The 18,167-nt window shown below is 42.3% G+C and overlaps 1 protein-coding gene across 2 annotated transcripts in view; it reads right to left on the bottom strand.

Moving 5' to 3' along the window:
* EPB41L4B (erythrocyte membrane protein band 4.1 like 4B) overlaps positions 1-18,167 on the bottom strand; it is a 180,049-nt gene that overhangs the window by 62,845 nt on the left and 99,037 nt on the right. For both annotated transcript variants that reach the window (XM_054192140.1, XM_054192141.1), the window contains exons 16-17: positions 13,285-13,466; positions 7,625-7,740 (exon numbers count right to left, since the gene is read on the bottom strand). In XM_054192140.1, coding sequence (XP_054048115.1) covers positions 7,625-7,740; positions 13,285-13,466 — 298 coding nt within the window. The remainder of the gene's footprint in view (positions 1-7,624; positions 7,741-13,284; positions 13,467-18,167) is intronic.

The following is an 18,167-nucleotide window of genomic DNA, read 5'->3' as shown; positions in this document are numbered from 1 at the left end:
GGGGTACTCATGAAGCTGAGAAGTAGAGATACTCAAAAGGACAAAATTAACCGTAAAGAAACCACTTCTCCTTCACCAATAGTCCTAGTAGCCACGGTGCACTATTACACACTTTAAAACAGCTGCTATTATTGTCAACTTCTAAGTGTATTGATTTCTAAGAGCAGAAAGAACAACTCACTAAGCAGTGGCATTTCTAAAGGTCATGCAAAATCCCACCTTTGTTTTAACACTGGATACTAATTAAATATCATTTCAGTCAAGCAAGATTAAGCAACTGTATTTTACCAGCTAAATCAAGACAACTGATGCTTGTTTAGGACACAAGCTTGTTTTGTAGCTCAAGAAGTTCCAAAGTCCCATCCATCTGTTATTCAGATGCATGTGGATATTTTTCATTCCTTATGCTCTTCCTCCCCTGCCCAATTTCTCCACATTGGCCAAGAGCAACATAAAAGCCCTTGGGGCAGCCCTGTAGCTGGAACTCTCAAAAGGTCTATATTTCCTGCTGTATTCAGAATTATACTAGATGACTCCATGTAATGGAGACTGTCCCCAGTGTGGGATCTGATGTGCAAGTCTCACACTGAGATTCTCATAATTTGAGAGGTCCAAACGCTGATACTCACTGATGTGGCTGAAAAGGGAAGGCTGCTACTGCTGCTGCTGAAGGTTGCAAACTTCTTAAAAGCCATTCATGGTCATTCAGTTCTGCTTTTGCCCTTGTTTGGGTTATGCTTTAAGGGTTTCATCTTCAAGCAAGCAAAATTTGCTTTGCTTGCACCCCAGCAGGAGCAGCAGCACCTTTAGTGACTGATCACACATGAAGAGCAGACATTGCTGCAGTCGCTGCTTGGCCTCTTCCTGCTCACCAAGATGCTGAGCCAGCAGCCAAAGACCACCACCTCCCCCTGCCCCAGTGGAAACGCTGACTGCACACAAACCCCATATGGGGCTTGAGAGTGCTTGACCTGACCCAAACCTCCTCTAGCTTCTGAACATATGTGAAAGGCTTCTTTGCCAGCCTGCCTTGGCAGGAATGGACTTTTCTGCCACAGTGCAGCACATCCTGAATCATTACTGAATTCTGCTCTCACATAGCTGGTTAGGTGAGACTATTACACATATAGTCAGTGGCACTGAAGATCCAGACTAAAAGTGAACTGAAAACACAGAACAAAGCAGTACCTCCTTACTGCAGACTATTAGCACTTCTAAGCATCTATATAAGTTCCTGTTGCTCCTTAATGCCACTAAACTTTACATATAAGCCCATTCATTCCCCAATTTAACTCTTAAATTGTAATTGTCATCAAAAGCCAAAAATATTTCAGGACTATACAAAACCATACAGTACCTTCTACGGTGCCTTTCACTAGTTTATAAAAAAATCAAAGATCTAAAACCTGCCTATATTAGGAATCTCTATATACTATTGCTCCAAGAATGAAAGCTGCAATCTATTTCATTTTGCTGTATAATAAAGAAATTCCAGAATCCTTATCACTTGCAGTGATGAGTGAAGCATAAAGATAGCAGCTGGGTATTCAAATGTTGTACCAGGTTGGCAGTTATTAAAATTTTATGTTCCTTTATAAACTAAGAGCATTCTATGTAGAAGTCATTAGAAAACTAAACATGGCATAATGTTAATGAAACTGCCGATTTTATAATTTCTTCATATGAAATTCCAAAGAATCGGAGATGCCACTTTCAAGTGAATGTCTGAGATTGAACTTGCATTTGAAAGAAATAATCTTCTTGCTTAAAACTGTAATCTAAACTCATCTTAAAAGGTTTAGAAATGAGTAAAAAACCCATTAAGTTAAGATAGCCGATAACACTCCAATTTTCCATCTCCAGTTCTGCTGGTGCTAAAAAATAGCAATGTGTTCACATCACTTTCACCATTGATGCAGAACTTTATTTTTCCAGAGAAGAGAGAATTGCATTTAAATGGGTTTGATAGAAGTGGGTTGAACAAGCTCAGATATATATACACATAAAACTAGATGCCTTTTTGTGTTTTTACAATTGAGGTCTTAGGTTTGTTTTTCTCCTCCCAAACATTTACTTTGAATTCAATTACATTTGCTGATACTAGAACCAAAGGCAGACTTGTACAGTGTCAGATAATGATGACACTGGCTTTGGTTTGCAAAGCTAACTGAATATTAAGTACACATACAGAATATAAAAATAGTTGCATGAAACACAGCAATACCACTCCTGTACTTAACATTTCCATTCTCTCTGCTTTAAAATATTCATGCTTCGTTCCACATCAAACCTTGTACTAAGAGCAAGATTAATGATCTTTTGCCTCTGTGAATTTATCAACATTCTTTTCTTAGCCAAACAGTAGTATTTAGCTGGAGATGTCCGAAGAATAGAATCAATATTTTGTTTAGGAACACAGGTCTATTCTTCATTGCTAGTCATCACTACTAGTGGGAGGTAAAATTTTCATGAAGGCAATACCGACATATAGGTTCTGAATGCACATTAGCTATGTAAGGTCACACCCTTTGGTTTCCTGGGACTCAACTACATCTGCAAATGTGCATGAAAATCTACAGATTCTTTCACCCCCTTTCCACCAGGAGATTTATTGATTTTTTTTCCATGTGATAGCTAACACCAATTATGAACTGACACCATAATGGTAAGACCTGTAAGATTATGTGTTATTCCTATTTGAGGCAAAGTTGGCAAGCAGAAGCTGTATCTTTTATTAGAAAAATACATTTGGAAAAATAAGCAAACAAATAAACCCTCATTAAGCTGTCAGATACACAAGACCTTCCTCAGGTCAACTATCAGTTAGTCTAATGACAGATATAACTCCCAATAAATATTGTTATGCTTATATCCTTGGAACAAAGCTCTTTAGTTCCTGGCATCAAATTTATTTTATAAAATGCTATTGCTCAATATTATTAGATCCTGCCTCTGTCAGTGCCAATCTTCATGATAGCCTTACTGGGTCATGGTAGGCATGTTTCCTGGGGTATACCTTCTGATCAGTGTATCACACAGAAAAGTCTCAGGATAAACCAACAGAGTGAGTTGGCTCTGTGGGCTTTTTTAAAACCACAAATGAATTTTGGAACTGCAGCAGCTTTAGGCTTTGCAGTAGTGCATGGGGCAGGTGGTTCCACAGCTTTTTTGCAAGTGGTATCATTTGCAAGCAGTCAGAAGTGTAACTGGGTAGCCCTGTAATATGGTATCACCATGCTAGCAAAAGGCCATAAGCTTTGAACAGAGTTTGCAAAGCCATCGGGGCTCATGAGGCTTCCTCTGTCTGAACCTTTCTTGATCTGCCTACAGCTTTGTTTTACCAGGCTTAGCTGTAACAGCAACAATTTTATACAGAAAAGAGTAACACAAGCAGTTATTCTTTGTAGAATGAGATATTTATGACTCTAACACAATGATGTAGTATAAAGCAACACAGGGGGGCTGGTATGATAACAGAGGCCTGGAGAAGTGGAGAGACAGGAGGTGGTGTAGAGGAACGCAGGCATGGGGTGATAACGCAAGGGGTACAGGCTGTCCCTAGAGACCCCATCATTATAAACAACTCACCAATGGCCAGTTAAAGAAGCGGACTTGTGGACCCGGACAAAACTGGTTTTAGGGCCAGTGAAGAGAACGAAGACATAGTGTCTAGCATATGTATGGAAAAGCCACCACGTACAGCAAATTTGGGTGTCACATGAAGATGAGGATCAATGAAGAAAGAGCAAGGTGTAAAAGCATGTTTGCAAACATACAAAAGGACCCAAAGTGGATCCCAGAGTGAGGAGGAAGAAACCATGAACATGACCATCATAACTCTGACCTCACCAGAATGAAGTCCCAACCTTAAAACCCAGGGCTGTAGGGGAAGGGTGAGCATAACACCAGGAAAAGGGGTAGAAACAATTTGAACTGTATTAGTACTCTTTCTTTTTATGTAATAATTCCATCTGTATGTAGTAATTACTGGACTCCCAAGATTTCAGAAATGCTAAGAATACATTCTTGGCTTTATATATGTTTTTTTATATATATATATTTTTATATATATATTTTTATATATATTATATATGTATATTTTATATATATATATTTACACACACACATGTAGCAAGGGGGGATGGGGGAACATGTTTTTCTAAAGAAAGGCTTGCAAGAAAGAGAAGCAGAAATACATTCACTGCTACAACTCTTGGGCTTGTCTCTCCTGGAGATTAAGCAGTCCATTAGCACCAAAGGGTATGAAATGCATGTTGAAACTGACTTTTATCATTCAGTAGGTGGACACACATGTCCACCGTACCAAACAGCTCTGGAAAAGAGGCTGGACACATCCATTCATCATTCCCATGAGACGAAGTTTGCTGTAGCGGACAATCAAATTAATTAACTGCTGAATCTAATTTACCCAATTTCTTGTTAATTCTCCTATGGGTTGATTATTAAGCCTGACAAATTCCAGCCCCAAAGCAGTTTGCTTGAAAAAATAATAATTAGCAACAGGAAGAGAGGGAGTGAAAGTTGTGACTCCACAATAGATGTGGAAACTATTGCTTTATTTTCAGAAATAGAGCAAATGAAGCAGCTTCATAACTGCTTCACTGGTTTTGGTTAAACATAATATTTCAGAGGATGAAAAACTAGGGAATAAAAAGCACTTAGTAGAACAGAAATCAATGCAGTGGTGCAGGAGAACTGTTAATGTTTCAATTTTTTGCCAGAAACTAGACACACAGATTGCTTATTAAAATCTGTTTGCTGCTGGACTGAGTAGCTAGTTAACTACCATAACCAAAGGAGCTTTGAGGGCTACACTCATAGTGAAAAATGCTTGTTACAGTTCAGAGATGTTAAATCCTGTCTAACCTGCCCCTGCTGCCTTCGTGCTGGGCGATGCTCCACAGCATTTCAGCCCAGGGTTAGCCCAACATTTGCAGCATGTCCCCTTCTTTCATTGGAGAAGCCATCTGCTGAGGAGACTCCAGACTCTGCTCAAAGCTCAAAGCCCTGTGGTTTGTTTGTTTTAGCTTTATGAGCTCTGTGTACACATTTCACTAGGATCTAGGTCAGAAAATGGTGCTTGAAGAAGAAACCACAAGCGAGGGGCCAAAAGAACTTCAGAATGATTTGTCAGTCACAACCCACAGCCTGTAATATGAGGGCTTGATCACTGAGGTGCTTTCCAGTGGTGACTCTGGTAATGTTTCAAGAGCATGTACGATTTTCAGATGTCTCAAAATGGCAATTTTAATACATTTTGAGGGACTGGCCTGCTTTGCATTCACATGGTAACCACGGTTCATGGGATTGCTGCCCAGCTCTTAAACCCAAACCCTCTATGACTGCCAGGAGAGGGTTTTCATTAGACAGCCCATGTCTCTAGCCTTGCCTTCTGCTGAGCTTCTGACAGAAACAGAAGCATTTAGCAGATCCTGGTGCTCATTGATTTTTTCATCAGCTAAACTTTGACTGATGGAAGTCTCACCACAGCAGACACAGGCTGCATTTACTGTGCAGCTGCATTTATTGTGAAGCACTGACTTGCTGTGATACTGGGTTCTGCTAATTAGTCCTTAAATAAATAATCCATCTGACTGCGGACAAGATTCTAGAGCTGTCAGGACAAGCCAAAGAAAACTATTAATTATAGAAGAGCTGAGTTCTCTCTCCATGGATTTTCAGAGAAGAAAGAAGAGCAAGAGGATGAGAGGCCAGGTTTTGCCAGGTAGAAGTCACAGGGACTCTATTGGGACTACTTGCGGTGGAACACAGGACCAAAGTGTTTTAAGCTTTCATTTAAAGAATGAAAAAAGACCATAAATCTACTGATTTTGAGATCACATTGAGATAATCTGTTGGGATCTTTCATGCAACACAGGCCAAACTGGTTTATCCACTTGTGCACTGTGGTCAACATGGAGAGAGAATCCTCTCACTTCTTCACTTTAGTCCTTTATATACATGCCAAACTGAGCTGTCAATAAGCTCAACAGTGTAGGACCATCCTTTAAAGCATGCTTTGGACATTGCACCTAAGTGAATGTTCTCAGATGGGGTTAAGACAGAGTATCAGTAATTACATCTGAACTACAGCGCTCCTCTCACAATACCTGGCTATTTACTGGATGGAGAGATGGAGCATTTTCCTTTGGCAAACTATGTCAATGCTTAATTAGCTTTGCCTATTAAAAACTGTACTTTTTACCAGTTAAGAGTATTTCTAGAAGAACTTGAGAAATGTCCATGGGAAAAGGATGACTTCTTTTCCATTTCACTCCAGTTTTGATTTAACTTTTAAGTTATGATTTTTTTATTCCCACTCAAACCTAGCAGTCACACAAAATGACAGCTCCTCACAGCTGATAACACAGCTGATAAGATTTGGGAAAAAAGTCTAAAATATAAATATTACACCTTCATCTGTTCATTCAGAAGTCTCCAAAAGTCATGACATAGGTCATTGTCTCATGACCACATTCATAAGGCATAAGGACTGCAGTCCCTAGCTGAACTACACCACCACCCCATGACACACCCTCATCACAGTTCTTCAAGCAAATCTTCATGACAGAAAATCCACTGCACTATGGATTAACTTCAATTAACTAGAACGTTGAAAAAAAATATTCCAAGGTTTTATTTTTATCAGAAACACCTGGCTCACAGATATTCCGCCTTGACTACCATGTCCTGGATTCTCTCATCCAGAGAAAAGAAAGATTATGAGAGAGATATATATATATATACACAGCCCCTTTGTGCTTGTATTTTTTATACAGTTTGTCATCTCCCGTTTGATTTTAATTTCCCTAATGCTTGTTGAAATAATAACAGTAACAAAAGGCTGTCTGTAAACCCAGGTAAGTAATTTAATTGAGTTCTTCCTTGAACTGACAGAAAACTCTCAAAACACCATGTTTCTTTTAACAGGTCTGTATCATCACTGGGGGCCCAGACCCACCTCATCTGAAGCCAGTGCCAATGCCCTCATTGACTTCACTGGGTTCAGCTCAGGAGTGATGTGGTTGCAAAGCAGAGCTCCAGGTCTCCGTGGCTCTATCCAGCTCAAGGCAACCCACAGTGCTGGCACAGTGGATTTTGCTTCACATGGATACAAGGAGCCACTGACCTGGTGGCCTCTGATCTCTGTCAGAAACAGTGGGACACGGCTGTTTTGTTGCCACCCCTGCAAAAACTCACTCATAAAACACCCACTAACGTCAGATGCCATGGGGGGTTTAAGGCATAACACGGACTCCTCATGTAGAAAAACAAGATTTTTTTTTTTTATCACTTAAAGCGTTGATATATTTTGCAGCTCTGGGCTGCCTAGATGACTAACTCTTCACAACTAAACTAAAACTACATCATAACATTGTTGCAGAAGCTTCTGAAATTTTAAAAGGCAAAGTTGAAGGAAATGCTAGATCTAAAAACCAAACCCCGGGCCCATAAGGAGATGGTGAGAGGTGATTAAAAAGCAAGTCAGTTGCAGATGAATGTTGATTTGAACTGACAGTGAAAAAGCAGCAGCTTTTGAATATGAAGTGACAAAGGGGCTCTCCAGCATATATATGTAAAAGTATGTAAGTATATGCTATACCTTGTTCATGCTGACGTGCAGGGCTGGCCATGGTCCAACTACCTTCACACTCTCGGTTTCTATTTTCTTCAGATGAGAAGTTTCATCATAAAGAAGGGGAAGTCCTGAGCTCAGTTCTAAAAAGATGCCCAAAAGAAAGAAAGAAAAAAACAGAGTCTGAAGGGAGGCTACAGAAGAACTGCAGAGCAAGACACTGAACTGCATTTGAAGACTGCGATCAGCAAACCATCTTCCCTGTAAGACCATCTAAAATGCTTCATAATTATGTCTGTCAGGTCATTTTTCCTTTTTCTATGTAGCAAACAATTCCTCCCCCTCCTTCTTCTCACCCATCCTTTCATTTCAGCAGGGCTTTTGCCAGCTTTGGGCTAGATACTTCTCTCCTTACCTCCCCCTTCCACCCCCCCTATATTCTAAAACTCAGTTGACACCAGAGGGATTATTTATGCAGCCAAGGTGCCACTCTCAGAACATGTGATGTGTAAAGAGATCAGAGTATAGCTTTTGGCTTCTCTCAGACATCTTTATTTATATGTGAGCCTCTTTCCTCTTTAAGATTGTTGTCAGGAATTTGCTGTGCTTTGTCAACAGAGATTTTGAGCAAACCACCGACACAGAGAGACAAGGAAAAATATTTTTTGAGACAGCCCTGAAAGGTCTCTGCCAACATCTTGGGGATGGTGCGGCATATATATTTGCAAGTACTCTGAGAAAAATGAGCTTCATCATGCGATGATTTATCGAATCCCCACATTCTCGTGTATTATTTTTTTTTTTGCCATGGATTCTAGGTAGTAACTGTTGGGAACAATCTGGTAATCTATGGAGTCTTATTCAAAGCCCACTGAAATCAATAAAAACTTTGCACTGACTGCAGTTTTGTTTGGATCAGGTTCTTAAACTGTCCTAAGAATATTAAATATTACTCACTCAAGATCTGCAGCTGTTTAAATATACATTAAGGGCTTTGCTGACTGGAGACAAACTGCTAAAGCCAGCTTATAGGGATATAAGCAAAAAGCTGTTTTGGCATTGGTGAAACATTATCAGACCCTGAGGTAATAATGTCCTAGAAGGGGTTACAATATCAGCATTGACCTCCCCTTGGTGGTCTCACATCACAAGTCAGTGATGCCAGAGTTCGGCATTTCTCACATCACAGCTGCTTCCATGGATGTGAGAGTGTGAAACTGCCCAATGATATCCAGGAATAAATTACCACAGCTGTAAGACATGACATGATGATGGGGCAATTTTTTTTGAAGAAACACAGTCATTCCATTTTCCTGTCGAGAAAGAACAGAGGGGGAAAAAGTGCCTTATTTCAATTGTTCAAGTTTGCTATGATTTAAAACTGACTTTCAAGCTGGTTTGGGTTTTTTTTGTTGTTTGTTTAAAGGGAGAGCTCTGGAAAACAAGCTAGCCAGTTTAGCCTTTCAACGCAACCCAAGAAAATAGATTTAAAAAAAGGCAAAAAATTGAAGTCCTAGAGAAGGCATACATTTCCTGAGACAGCACTAAGTCTTGGCAAAACTAGTCTTTCATTTCAAGAAAGGATCTGGCAGCACCGTGTTTTTCAAAGCACTGTTTTCAGTCTGAAACTCAGCCTGTATTATACCATTCTCTGCTCAGGGTTACACAAGGACTTCTGTAGTTAGCAGTTCAGGAATAAAGGTTGTCTTTTTGTGGGTGATATCCTGCAAACTCAGCCCAGAGTTCAAGAGGCGAGCTGGGCCCCCTCATTCACCATTTTCCATCATAAATATTCTGCAAGCTACATTGCATACTTTTTGTCATCTGCTTTAGGTGATAGCCCCCAGCTGCTGCCCGTGGATCCACTCACGTGCACCTGGCAACCCATCCATGATTTTGCCATGCCAATTAGGCTTAGCAAGCAGCTTGCCCTCTCTGTGCAGCAGCACTGGCACTGTAAGGCTAACTGCCCTTGAAAACAGTGGTCCCTGGGACTGGGAGTCTGCAAATACATCAGGGGAAGATCTGCTCCATAAAAAGATACAATCTGTGTATAATAGCTCTGAGGTGAATGGCAGCATTGCAAATAAAATAATCAGGCTGACTGCAGGAAAACGACATCTTCTGCTGAATTGCCTTCATAAACACGTCAGATTTGTTTCACCATATTTCACTTCTTCCAGTAATTGAAGTAGACAAATTATTTGGAATGTGAAAAATCAGGCAGGTCTGGCCACGGTTTGTTTTCTATAACAAAATCCCAGGCCGTGTGTTTGCTGAGAAACATGCACCAATATTTAAAGGGAACCTTGGCTGAGCATACTGTCATTTCCCTCTCTCCTGCCCATGTCCTGCAAATTGTGCTGGCATCTTGGAATTTATTGGAACAGGTGTAAGCTGAGGAAAGGCAGACACTTTTTCCCTCTCTCGACCCGATGCTGGGTACAGATACATGGGTCGCTCCATGTTCTACTTCAGATGAATTTAAAACCACTTCAGAGCTCAGAGATGATTGCAGTCCATGGGAACTGGACTAAGTCACAAAATGCCCGTGGTCCCTTGGCAAAACCACACCGTAACCGAACTGAAGTGCTAGTGTGCACAGCTTCACTCCCCCTGTCAGCCTCAGGAGGAAGTTTCCACTAGGAGAGTGTATTCTCCCCATGAGACCTTTTGGCTCTCCAGGCATTTCCACTTGAGATATTTTGGTCACAAGCACCCTCTTCTCCGAGAGTGTCCCCAGGTTAGCGACCACTTATTTCCTAGAAACACTTTACCAGCAGTGGCCTTTCCACATGGCCTGGACGCAGACATCAGTCCCCCCTGTCCCCAGGTTCCTGACACAGGCTGCTGATAATGTCTCCTCTCAGCCTGAGTTTCCTTGTCCCACACGCTCTGCCATGTCTGCCTTCCTAGATAAGGGATGGACCACCAGCATGCTCCTAACCATTTCGGCACACACACTATGAGCCTTTTCCACAGACTCTCTACAAGATGGTTTTCTCAGCTGAAATAGCCTGAGCAGCATTTAAAAGGATCCATGAAAACCAAAACAAACCCACTGAACACCAACCTTGAAAAGGCACCCAGACCTGTCACCCCAGACTGCAAGTAACTTTGACTCAGCGTTTTAAGGGAAGCAGTCCTATCTACACCATCACCGCTTTAATGGCGTAAGCAGCAGCCTGAGCACGCCAGGTCTAGCACAGCACACCTGTGTTAAGACGATCCAGCTTATGGAGCAGCACATGGGATGCAAAACCGCCTGAAGAGCTCAGCTGGATGCAGCCAGTGTGCCCGCACCACAGCGTCCCCTCGGAGCTGCCCCTGTCCCTTTCTGCTCCCTTAGAGAAACTGGGAATTGGCATTTAGTGCTACTGGCATTAGGACGTGTCAGAAACCACCCCCGATCCCCTTTCCTCTAATCACATAGCTAGCGTGAACCAGCTGTAAGCAGACAAAATGAAGAGAAAGGTAAATCTGCCTCCAGGAGTAGGTGCTACGTGCATGTCTCGGCTGCCCAAGTCCCCTTCTGAGCATGGCAGCGGCCGGGCAGGCCAGTGAGGTAGTGTGGGGCTTGGGGGCACACAGCCTCCTGGGCCCCACATTTCATCTGGCAGATAACACTCGCTGGGCACAAACAGAACTGCTCCTGGTGTTTGCCCTTATGCTTTTTCTAAGCTTATTTCCACAACAAGGAGGAGTCGGAAAGCAGCGCGACCTAAGAGGAGACGCAGAGCTGGAATAAACACCCTGTACTGTGGGGGTTTTTTTTGCTGTTGTTTCTTTAATCACCACCTGCTCTACAGGTGGGCCCGGGCTCGGTGGGGCCCATGGCAGGGCTGTGGGGAGCTGGAGCTCTGCAGCAGTGCGGCTGGGGCAGAGGCTGAGGCCCCGGGGTGGCCGACGTGGGGCCCTGGGCAGGACAGGGGGAGCCCCCAGGAGGGGGAGAGGGGCAGTAGGGCCTGCAGTGCCCTCAGGGCCAGGACACCCAGCAGCAGCAGAAGCATAGTGGGCTCTGGCTGAATTTCCTGGTATGCTTCAGCTCTAATTTGGGAAAGAAAAACACAGGCTGGCACAAGCCCCAGAAAGGTCACCGCCTCCTGCCGCACCAGGCTGACAGCCCGGCCCAGGCTTTCCAGCTCAGCCTCGCCGCCAGCCCTCAGCTGCTGCTCATGGCGGCCCTGTGACCGGCCAGCCAAGCAGTGGGTGGTCTGTGCTGCTCTCCCCACCGCGACGGTGGCCACAGACCACAGCCGAGATGCGGATATGGAGTGCCCAGCAGCCCAGCCTGGGCCTCTGGGGCAGCACCAGGTCAGGGGAGGCCACGCAGGCAGTGCCCCACGGTCTCCCCGGGGTGAAGGTACTCCAGCGTGGAGCACACAAGTCATGAAAGACAGCACGTCTCCTGGAGGTTGCTCCTAAGGGAGTAGCTTCATTGAAAGCCCCATCAAGCAATTCGTATTACTGCTTAGGATTCCTTCCTTAAAAGTCTACAATGCCTTGCATTTTATTTATTTCTTCAGCTTCCCTCCTAAAACCTGTTATCTCCATCTCCTTGGGAAAGAAAATGAAAGAAAGAAAATGTTTCTGAGTTTCTGAAACAAGGTCTGATTAAAATGCCCGGGCAAGTAGATGCCTGTGCGTTACTGCTGAGGTGGGACAGCCTACAGTCCAGGTCACCCAGCACCATCCATTACAAGATCCTGATTTCAGGAATTTGAAAGCTGTTAGACTAACTGGTCAGGATGAAAGTTTCCATAATGGATGCCTATCTCAGAGTGATTTACAATTATAAAGGCAAAAACTGGGCAAAGGAAGAACTTACCGTCTCCTTGAGACAAGGAAAGTAATAGATTGTACCTTGGTTTGCCCGTCTTCTGAAATTCTTACACAGCTTCAGCATCTCGCACACTGCAGCGTGCAGAGATTATAAATTTGGAGAGCAAGAAGTAGGATCGCTGAATGGCAGGGATGTTTCTCTTCCAGTTCCTGTGTAAACCTACAAACATTTGGCCGAGCTATGTACCCTTAAAAAAAGCCTGTACGTGTTCAGCAGCAGAGACTTACACCCAAACTCCCCAAAGTTGCATCAGGAACAGGCAGGTTTCTCTCCTCTTTGCTTTCTACGTGCCAGGAATTGCTCCACCGAGCAAGTGAGCATACTCAAGTTGTGATAGCTGGGCCTGGGCAGGAATTGTTCCCATTACCCAAACTAAGAGCAAGAGGCTGTTTGTCCAATGCTCCAAAGTTTCTGCCATTTGTGCCCAGACATGAAAGCAAAAGTCAGATCCGAACAACGAGGGCTGAAGGCCAGCTGGGCAGATCAGCAAAAGACAATGTCAGAGGAGGAGAGGTTTGTGAAACTATATAAATAAATAGTAACAATGAAAAAAATAGCCTGTGCCAAGTGGCTAGAGACTCAGTATCTGTGACTAATTGGGTATTTGTTCAGCTATGGAACACCAATCTACAACCAAATCCTGCAACCCCATGGCAAAGCCAGGAAATTGCAAATCTTGTCTCATTTGCACATAGTACAAAGCTAGCAAATAATAACAGGAAGCATGCTCTTCAAGGAGAAAAACTGAAACGCGTGTTTTCTTTTCTTTTCCTTTCCCTGCTTGCCAGAGACAAATCTGAAAGCAGCACAGTTACTGAAATGACATTCACTGCAGTGGACTTACTGTTTGGGTTTGGAACTCCAGAAACAAGGTCCTTGCTGTCCGGAGCAAGGGCGCCGTAATTTGCATGGTGGTGGTGATGGCGGTGGTGGTGGTGGTGCCTTGCAGGCATTTTTGTGGTATATGGTGCTCCACCATTCTCCTCAATGTTGAACTGATGCAGATCACTGTTGTTCAAGGGATAGCTACAAAATAAATTCAGTTCAAATTAGAGTAGTAAACAGTAGGACAAACTGTACTTTTGGAGAGACAAACTTTATTGGGGAAAAAATGCATAGCTTTTTTGTAAATAAAATTTTTAATGAGATATATCCCAAATCTTTACAGTTTTCTGTTAACAGAAGACTAATAAGGTGAGGAAAAAGGATGTCTCTACCTGTTTGGCATGACTTTAATACCAGAATTATTTTTGATTTTACACACTACACAATCTCTGCTAGACTCTTATGCCAAGTAAAATTCTGACTGATTTACGGAATACAATTCTCAAAAACATCAAAATTTGTCCTGCAGGAATTTGCAATTTCACCTGGGACAGCAAAGTGCTCAGGCAGCAAACAATAATTCCTTTAAAGTGAAATTATCAGAAGTGCAGGCCAAGGAACAGTCCCAGAATGACATTACATTCCTGAGAAAGTTTTAGCCTCCAAATTTATGGTGCAAAATAGCTGTATGAGAAATACATGACTTGGGAAAAAATAGAGAAAGAGCCCATTGGAAAGAAAAAGTTTTACAGGTAGCAACACACAAAACAGCACTTGGTCAAAAAGGAATCATACCTGTGCTGGTAAACTAACTGGGTTTGTTTTTTTTTCATATGTTTAGTTAGGAGAATAACTGTTGTCAGTCTACAATATATTGAGAAATGGAGACATTGAAATTTTAATTCATCATCTCTAACTCAGAGGTGTCAAATGACACCGTTGATTTTCATCAGTAGTTTTAAGTGATGATGTTTCAGTTTATTCTTTGAAATGATGATGAATTTCTAGAAATGATATTTTCTTTCCATGCCATCAACCAAAAAAGACTGAGATAATCCTACATACATACTGCAAATGACTTGAATGTGCTTTCCTCAGAGCAGGGCTAAAAATTTTTACAAGGTTTTATCATATTTTGTAGTATTGCATTAGACAGTAGTTGCAGTAAATCAATTCATTCCAAGAAAAGATGAATCCCCTGCCCATTTGAAAAACGCTAAAGAAATTATATCTTCAGCTGCCTGGGTTTTCAGTTTGCTTTTGTTACTAACAGCAGCTGAAAATCCGACAATATGGAATAAAGACAAACAGAATAATTAAAGGAACAATGAATAAATTATACCTAGCCACTTGCTACATATGTTCTCTGCAGATTACTTACTGATTCAAAGCAAAATTAACCAGTCATCTGCAAATAAACACATCTGTATCATTTCCAAAGATATGCTAAAGCATGCAATTTGGTGCATCATTAATAACCGCTGTCGGCTTAGTAACAAATTTTGACAACATGAAGTTTCTGACTAGGCAGTAATTGAATAACACTTTGATGCTGGTTGCTTTTTGAAAGCAGGAGGTGGGGAAGGGGATGTTGTGTATATTAATCTTGGCAGGTTCCCGGCATGTAGCACCGACTGCCAATAAAGTCATTTCTGATGCCTTACTTGCCTTAAGGAAACAATACAAACAGGGGTCTGATCCACAGGGGACAGCTTTGGTGAGCTCAGATAATCCAGGACTGGTCTGTCTTTTGAAACTGCACTGTATCTTCACTGTTATAATCAAATCAAGGAAGTGCCTACTGGGGGAAAAGGGTACAGGCTAATGAGATTGCACACTAATTGTAAGAGCTCTCCTGCACTCTCCCTCCAAGCTCCTTGGATTGAAGTGACATTTTTTGACTGAGAGGATAGCTGGTTTTGTTCACGCAGTTAAAACCCTTACTGGAAATAAGATCAGTTTTGGGCTGGAGCCTCAGCACATTCTTTTTTTTAGTCTATGATTCAATTTTTTTTCAAGACACAAAACCCCACATGCTTGGGAGTTGCTTTCATTTCACCTACTGGGAGGCTGGTTTAGCAGATTTTCGACTAGCCTTTTCAAAATGAATGAGATCACACCAAATCCTTACATTGACTCCTCATATCGCTATGGGCCATGAGGTAGCTTCCATGCTAAAATAAGAATGACCCGAGCAACTGAATGAGCCAAAGCACCTCTGCCATGAGGTCAAAGATACACCAAATTCTCTAGACATATTTCTTGACTGTCCAGAGAGGAGTGCTCGTGCCATGCAAAATGCAGGGAGACTATTAATTCAAAGAAGTAAAGAGCTAGTCCAGCAAAGCTGATGTTCCGGTGTGCACTGAAATCCTTGAAGACAGTTAAGTGACACCGCTCCAGTCAGGTTGTCAATGCCAACGCAGTGCACTCTGATGTGAAATCCATATTGAAACTGCTGGTCCATTTAAAAGGACGCTGTCACCAGCACTCTTCCAGGGCTGACAGCAATGGATAGATATTGAGGCAAACTCATCTCAGTGGTCAGTCAACTCTTCACTTCTGATGGATATGAGGTTGGAGTGAGGAGGACTTTCCTACCCATACCTTCCCTCCCTCCCTCCTTCCTAAGAGTTTTGCACTAATTCGCTACTAGACCAATGAGTTACTGAACAACCATAAACAACAGTGCTTGCAGCAGCCCCTGAGCCAATCTACTAGAAAAGTTGACAGTACCCAACTGAAAATATCATTAGTAGGCCAAATCCCTATCCTGTGTACTCTCTACTGTATAATTTAGGGGCACATTAGACATCTTAGTGCATTTTCTACAAGGTGGCATCATTATTTGGCAGTGATGTCACATCTGTTTTTCACTTATTTTTCTGTTCTTCCACTGTCTTAAATCTAGAGACTTGAGACTTTTCCGTTCAAGACATCTTTTCTTTCTATTGCTTGTTTCTATCTGGCTTACCCGAATAGATAATGTGCTCATGCATCCTTCCCAATCCATTGATGCAAATAAATCACTGCTTTCAATGAACCAACTTTCTGACCATATCCTAAGCCCTCCACATTTTCATACTTGTTCCCCAGACATCAAGTAGTGCCCTCAGACTATGTGCATACATGGACAGGTATCAGTTTTCATCCTTTCTCTTGTATTTGACTTTTGACCCTCCTAGTATGCCGACATTATACCTTTGTTTTACCTTTTAATAGTCAATTGGCTGTCCTGCAGATTACCTCTTTTTCCTCTGTTATTTACCTGTGTAGTTTTCTCAACAAGCTCCAGCTGCTTCCTATACAACCAACTCCCGTCCTTCAAGCAAAATGATGCAGGGCCCTACAGGCTACTATGTAAAGGAAGAAAACATTTATTCCTTCTCTGTCCATCCCTCAGATAAAGCACTCCTGAGGATTCAGTTACCACATGCTGAACCTTCAAAAAAGCCACTCAAAGTTCACATGACACTTGGTATTTCTTTTTGTGTCAAACTCATATAATTACTTTCTTTGGACCAAACAGGCAGCATATTGAGGAACAGGGCGAATAACATGTATTTTCTGATTACTTTTTCCATTTTTAAAATTTTATTTATATTACTAGTCCTCTATCCCAATTTTATACTCTTCACCCTTTGCTTTAAAAGCTATTTTCAGTTGACATTCTTACAATTCACGTGCTCCAGCCACCTGCTGCCTTACCAAACCATGCCTCAGTGGACAACTCACACATACAACAGTGTTAGGAGATCGCAGAAAAATGGAGAACAGAAAGGTATTTGAAAGACTGAATTACCCACCTCCCCCCTCAAAACTGGCCTGTGTTACCCCAACTGCTTGGCTGAACTGAATCTTCAACACCTTCACTAGCGGAGACTCCGTGAGCTCCCTGTGGGAGGCCAGTGGAGCAATAGCAGAAAGCAGGCTAAAACTATCGTGCCTATCGGATGAGTCTGCACGGATTTCAGACCCTCCCTGCTACAGATGAACAGTGGTTTAAAAAAATCCCAGGCTTCTATGTCTGGTTGTGATAAATAAACTTCAACAATTGCCACACCCACCTCTATGCTTTGAACACTGCTTCTGCACCAAACCACCGCAATATGCTAATATTTAAAAATCCTCAAACTTTACACAAACATCTCCACAACCCCTCTCTAACCTCCCCTACTGGCAGCTCAGAGCAAGTCTGACGGTGACTTGTGCAACTTTTGGCAGCTCCAATCCTCACCGCGGGCTTTGTGCTGAATGTGTTGGGAGGCTCCCCCAACCACTTCACTCCCTAACAGGAGACGTTTCACCCATCACCATATCATCACAATACCTTCTCCAACATCAAAACAGGCTTTAGATGTGCTCCCAAATGTCACTCAGTAGAACTGTTGAAGTGTATGTTAACAGTGTATGTGTATTAATGTGGAGAGACTCTCAGAAGTCAAACTAAAGCAGCTATTATGCATGAAGCATCAGTGTGGCAGCGGGGCGGGGGGGATAAGACTTAACTGCTATGTTAAGCAAAGTGGTCATTTCTGGGGCTTAGTCTCTCCCTTTGGAAAAAAAAAAAAAGAAGACTTTGTGTTTATTCCCTGCCCAAACCCAACTGAATTTTTAGCCAAACTTGCTTTAATTGCTTTTAGAATCTCACACACCCCTTGTATTGCTAGAGTATGCAAAGTGGCACAGAGGAAACAGAAAGGATAGGAAGAAAATTGCATTCTGCATGAGCATCAATTAACACCAGAACCACTGGATTGAAGCAAAATACTTTGAGAGGACCCAGCATTATACAAGAAAAGAACACAGAGCATGGCAGGAGGATTGTGCATAAAAGAAGGAGGATGAAGTTTCATTTTTACAGCCGAGAACTGGGACATATAGAAGTAATAAGTGTTCCTA

The sequence above is a fragment of the Rissa tridactyla genome, chromosome 2, assembly GCF_028500815.1.
Source record: "Rissa tridactyla isolate bRisTri1 chromosome 2, bRisTri1.patW.cur.20221130, whole genome shotgun sequence".
NCBI lineage: Eukaryota > Metazoa > Chordata > Aves > Charadriiformes > Laridae > Rissa > Rissa tridactyla.
This window is presented reverse-complemented; position numbering and strand designations above follow the sequence as displayed.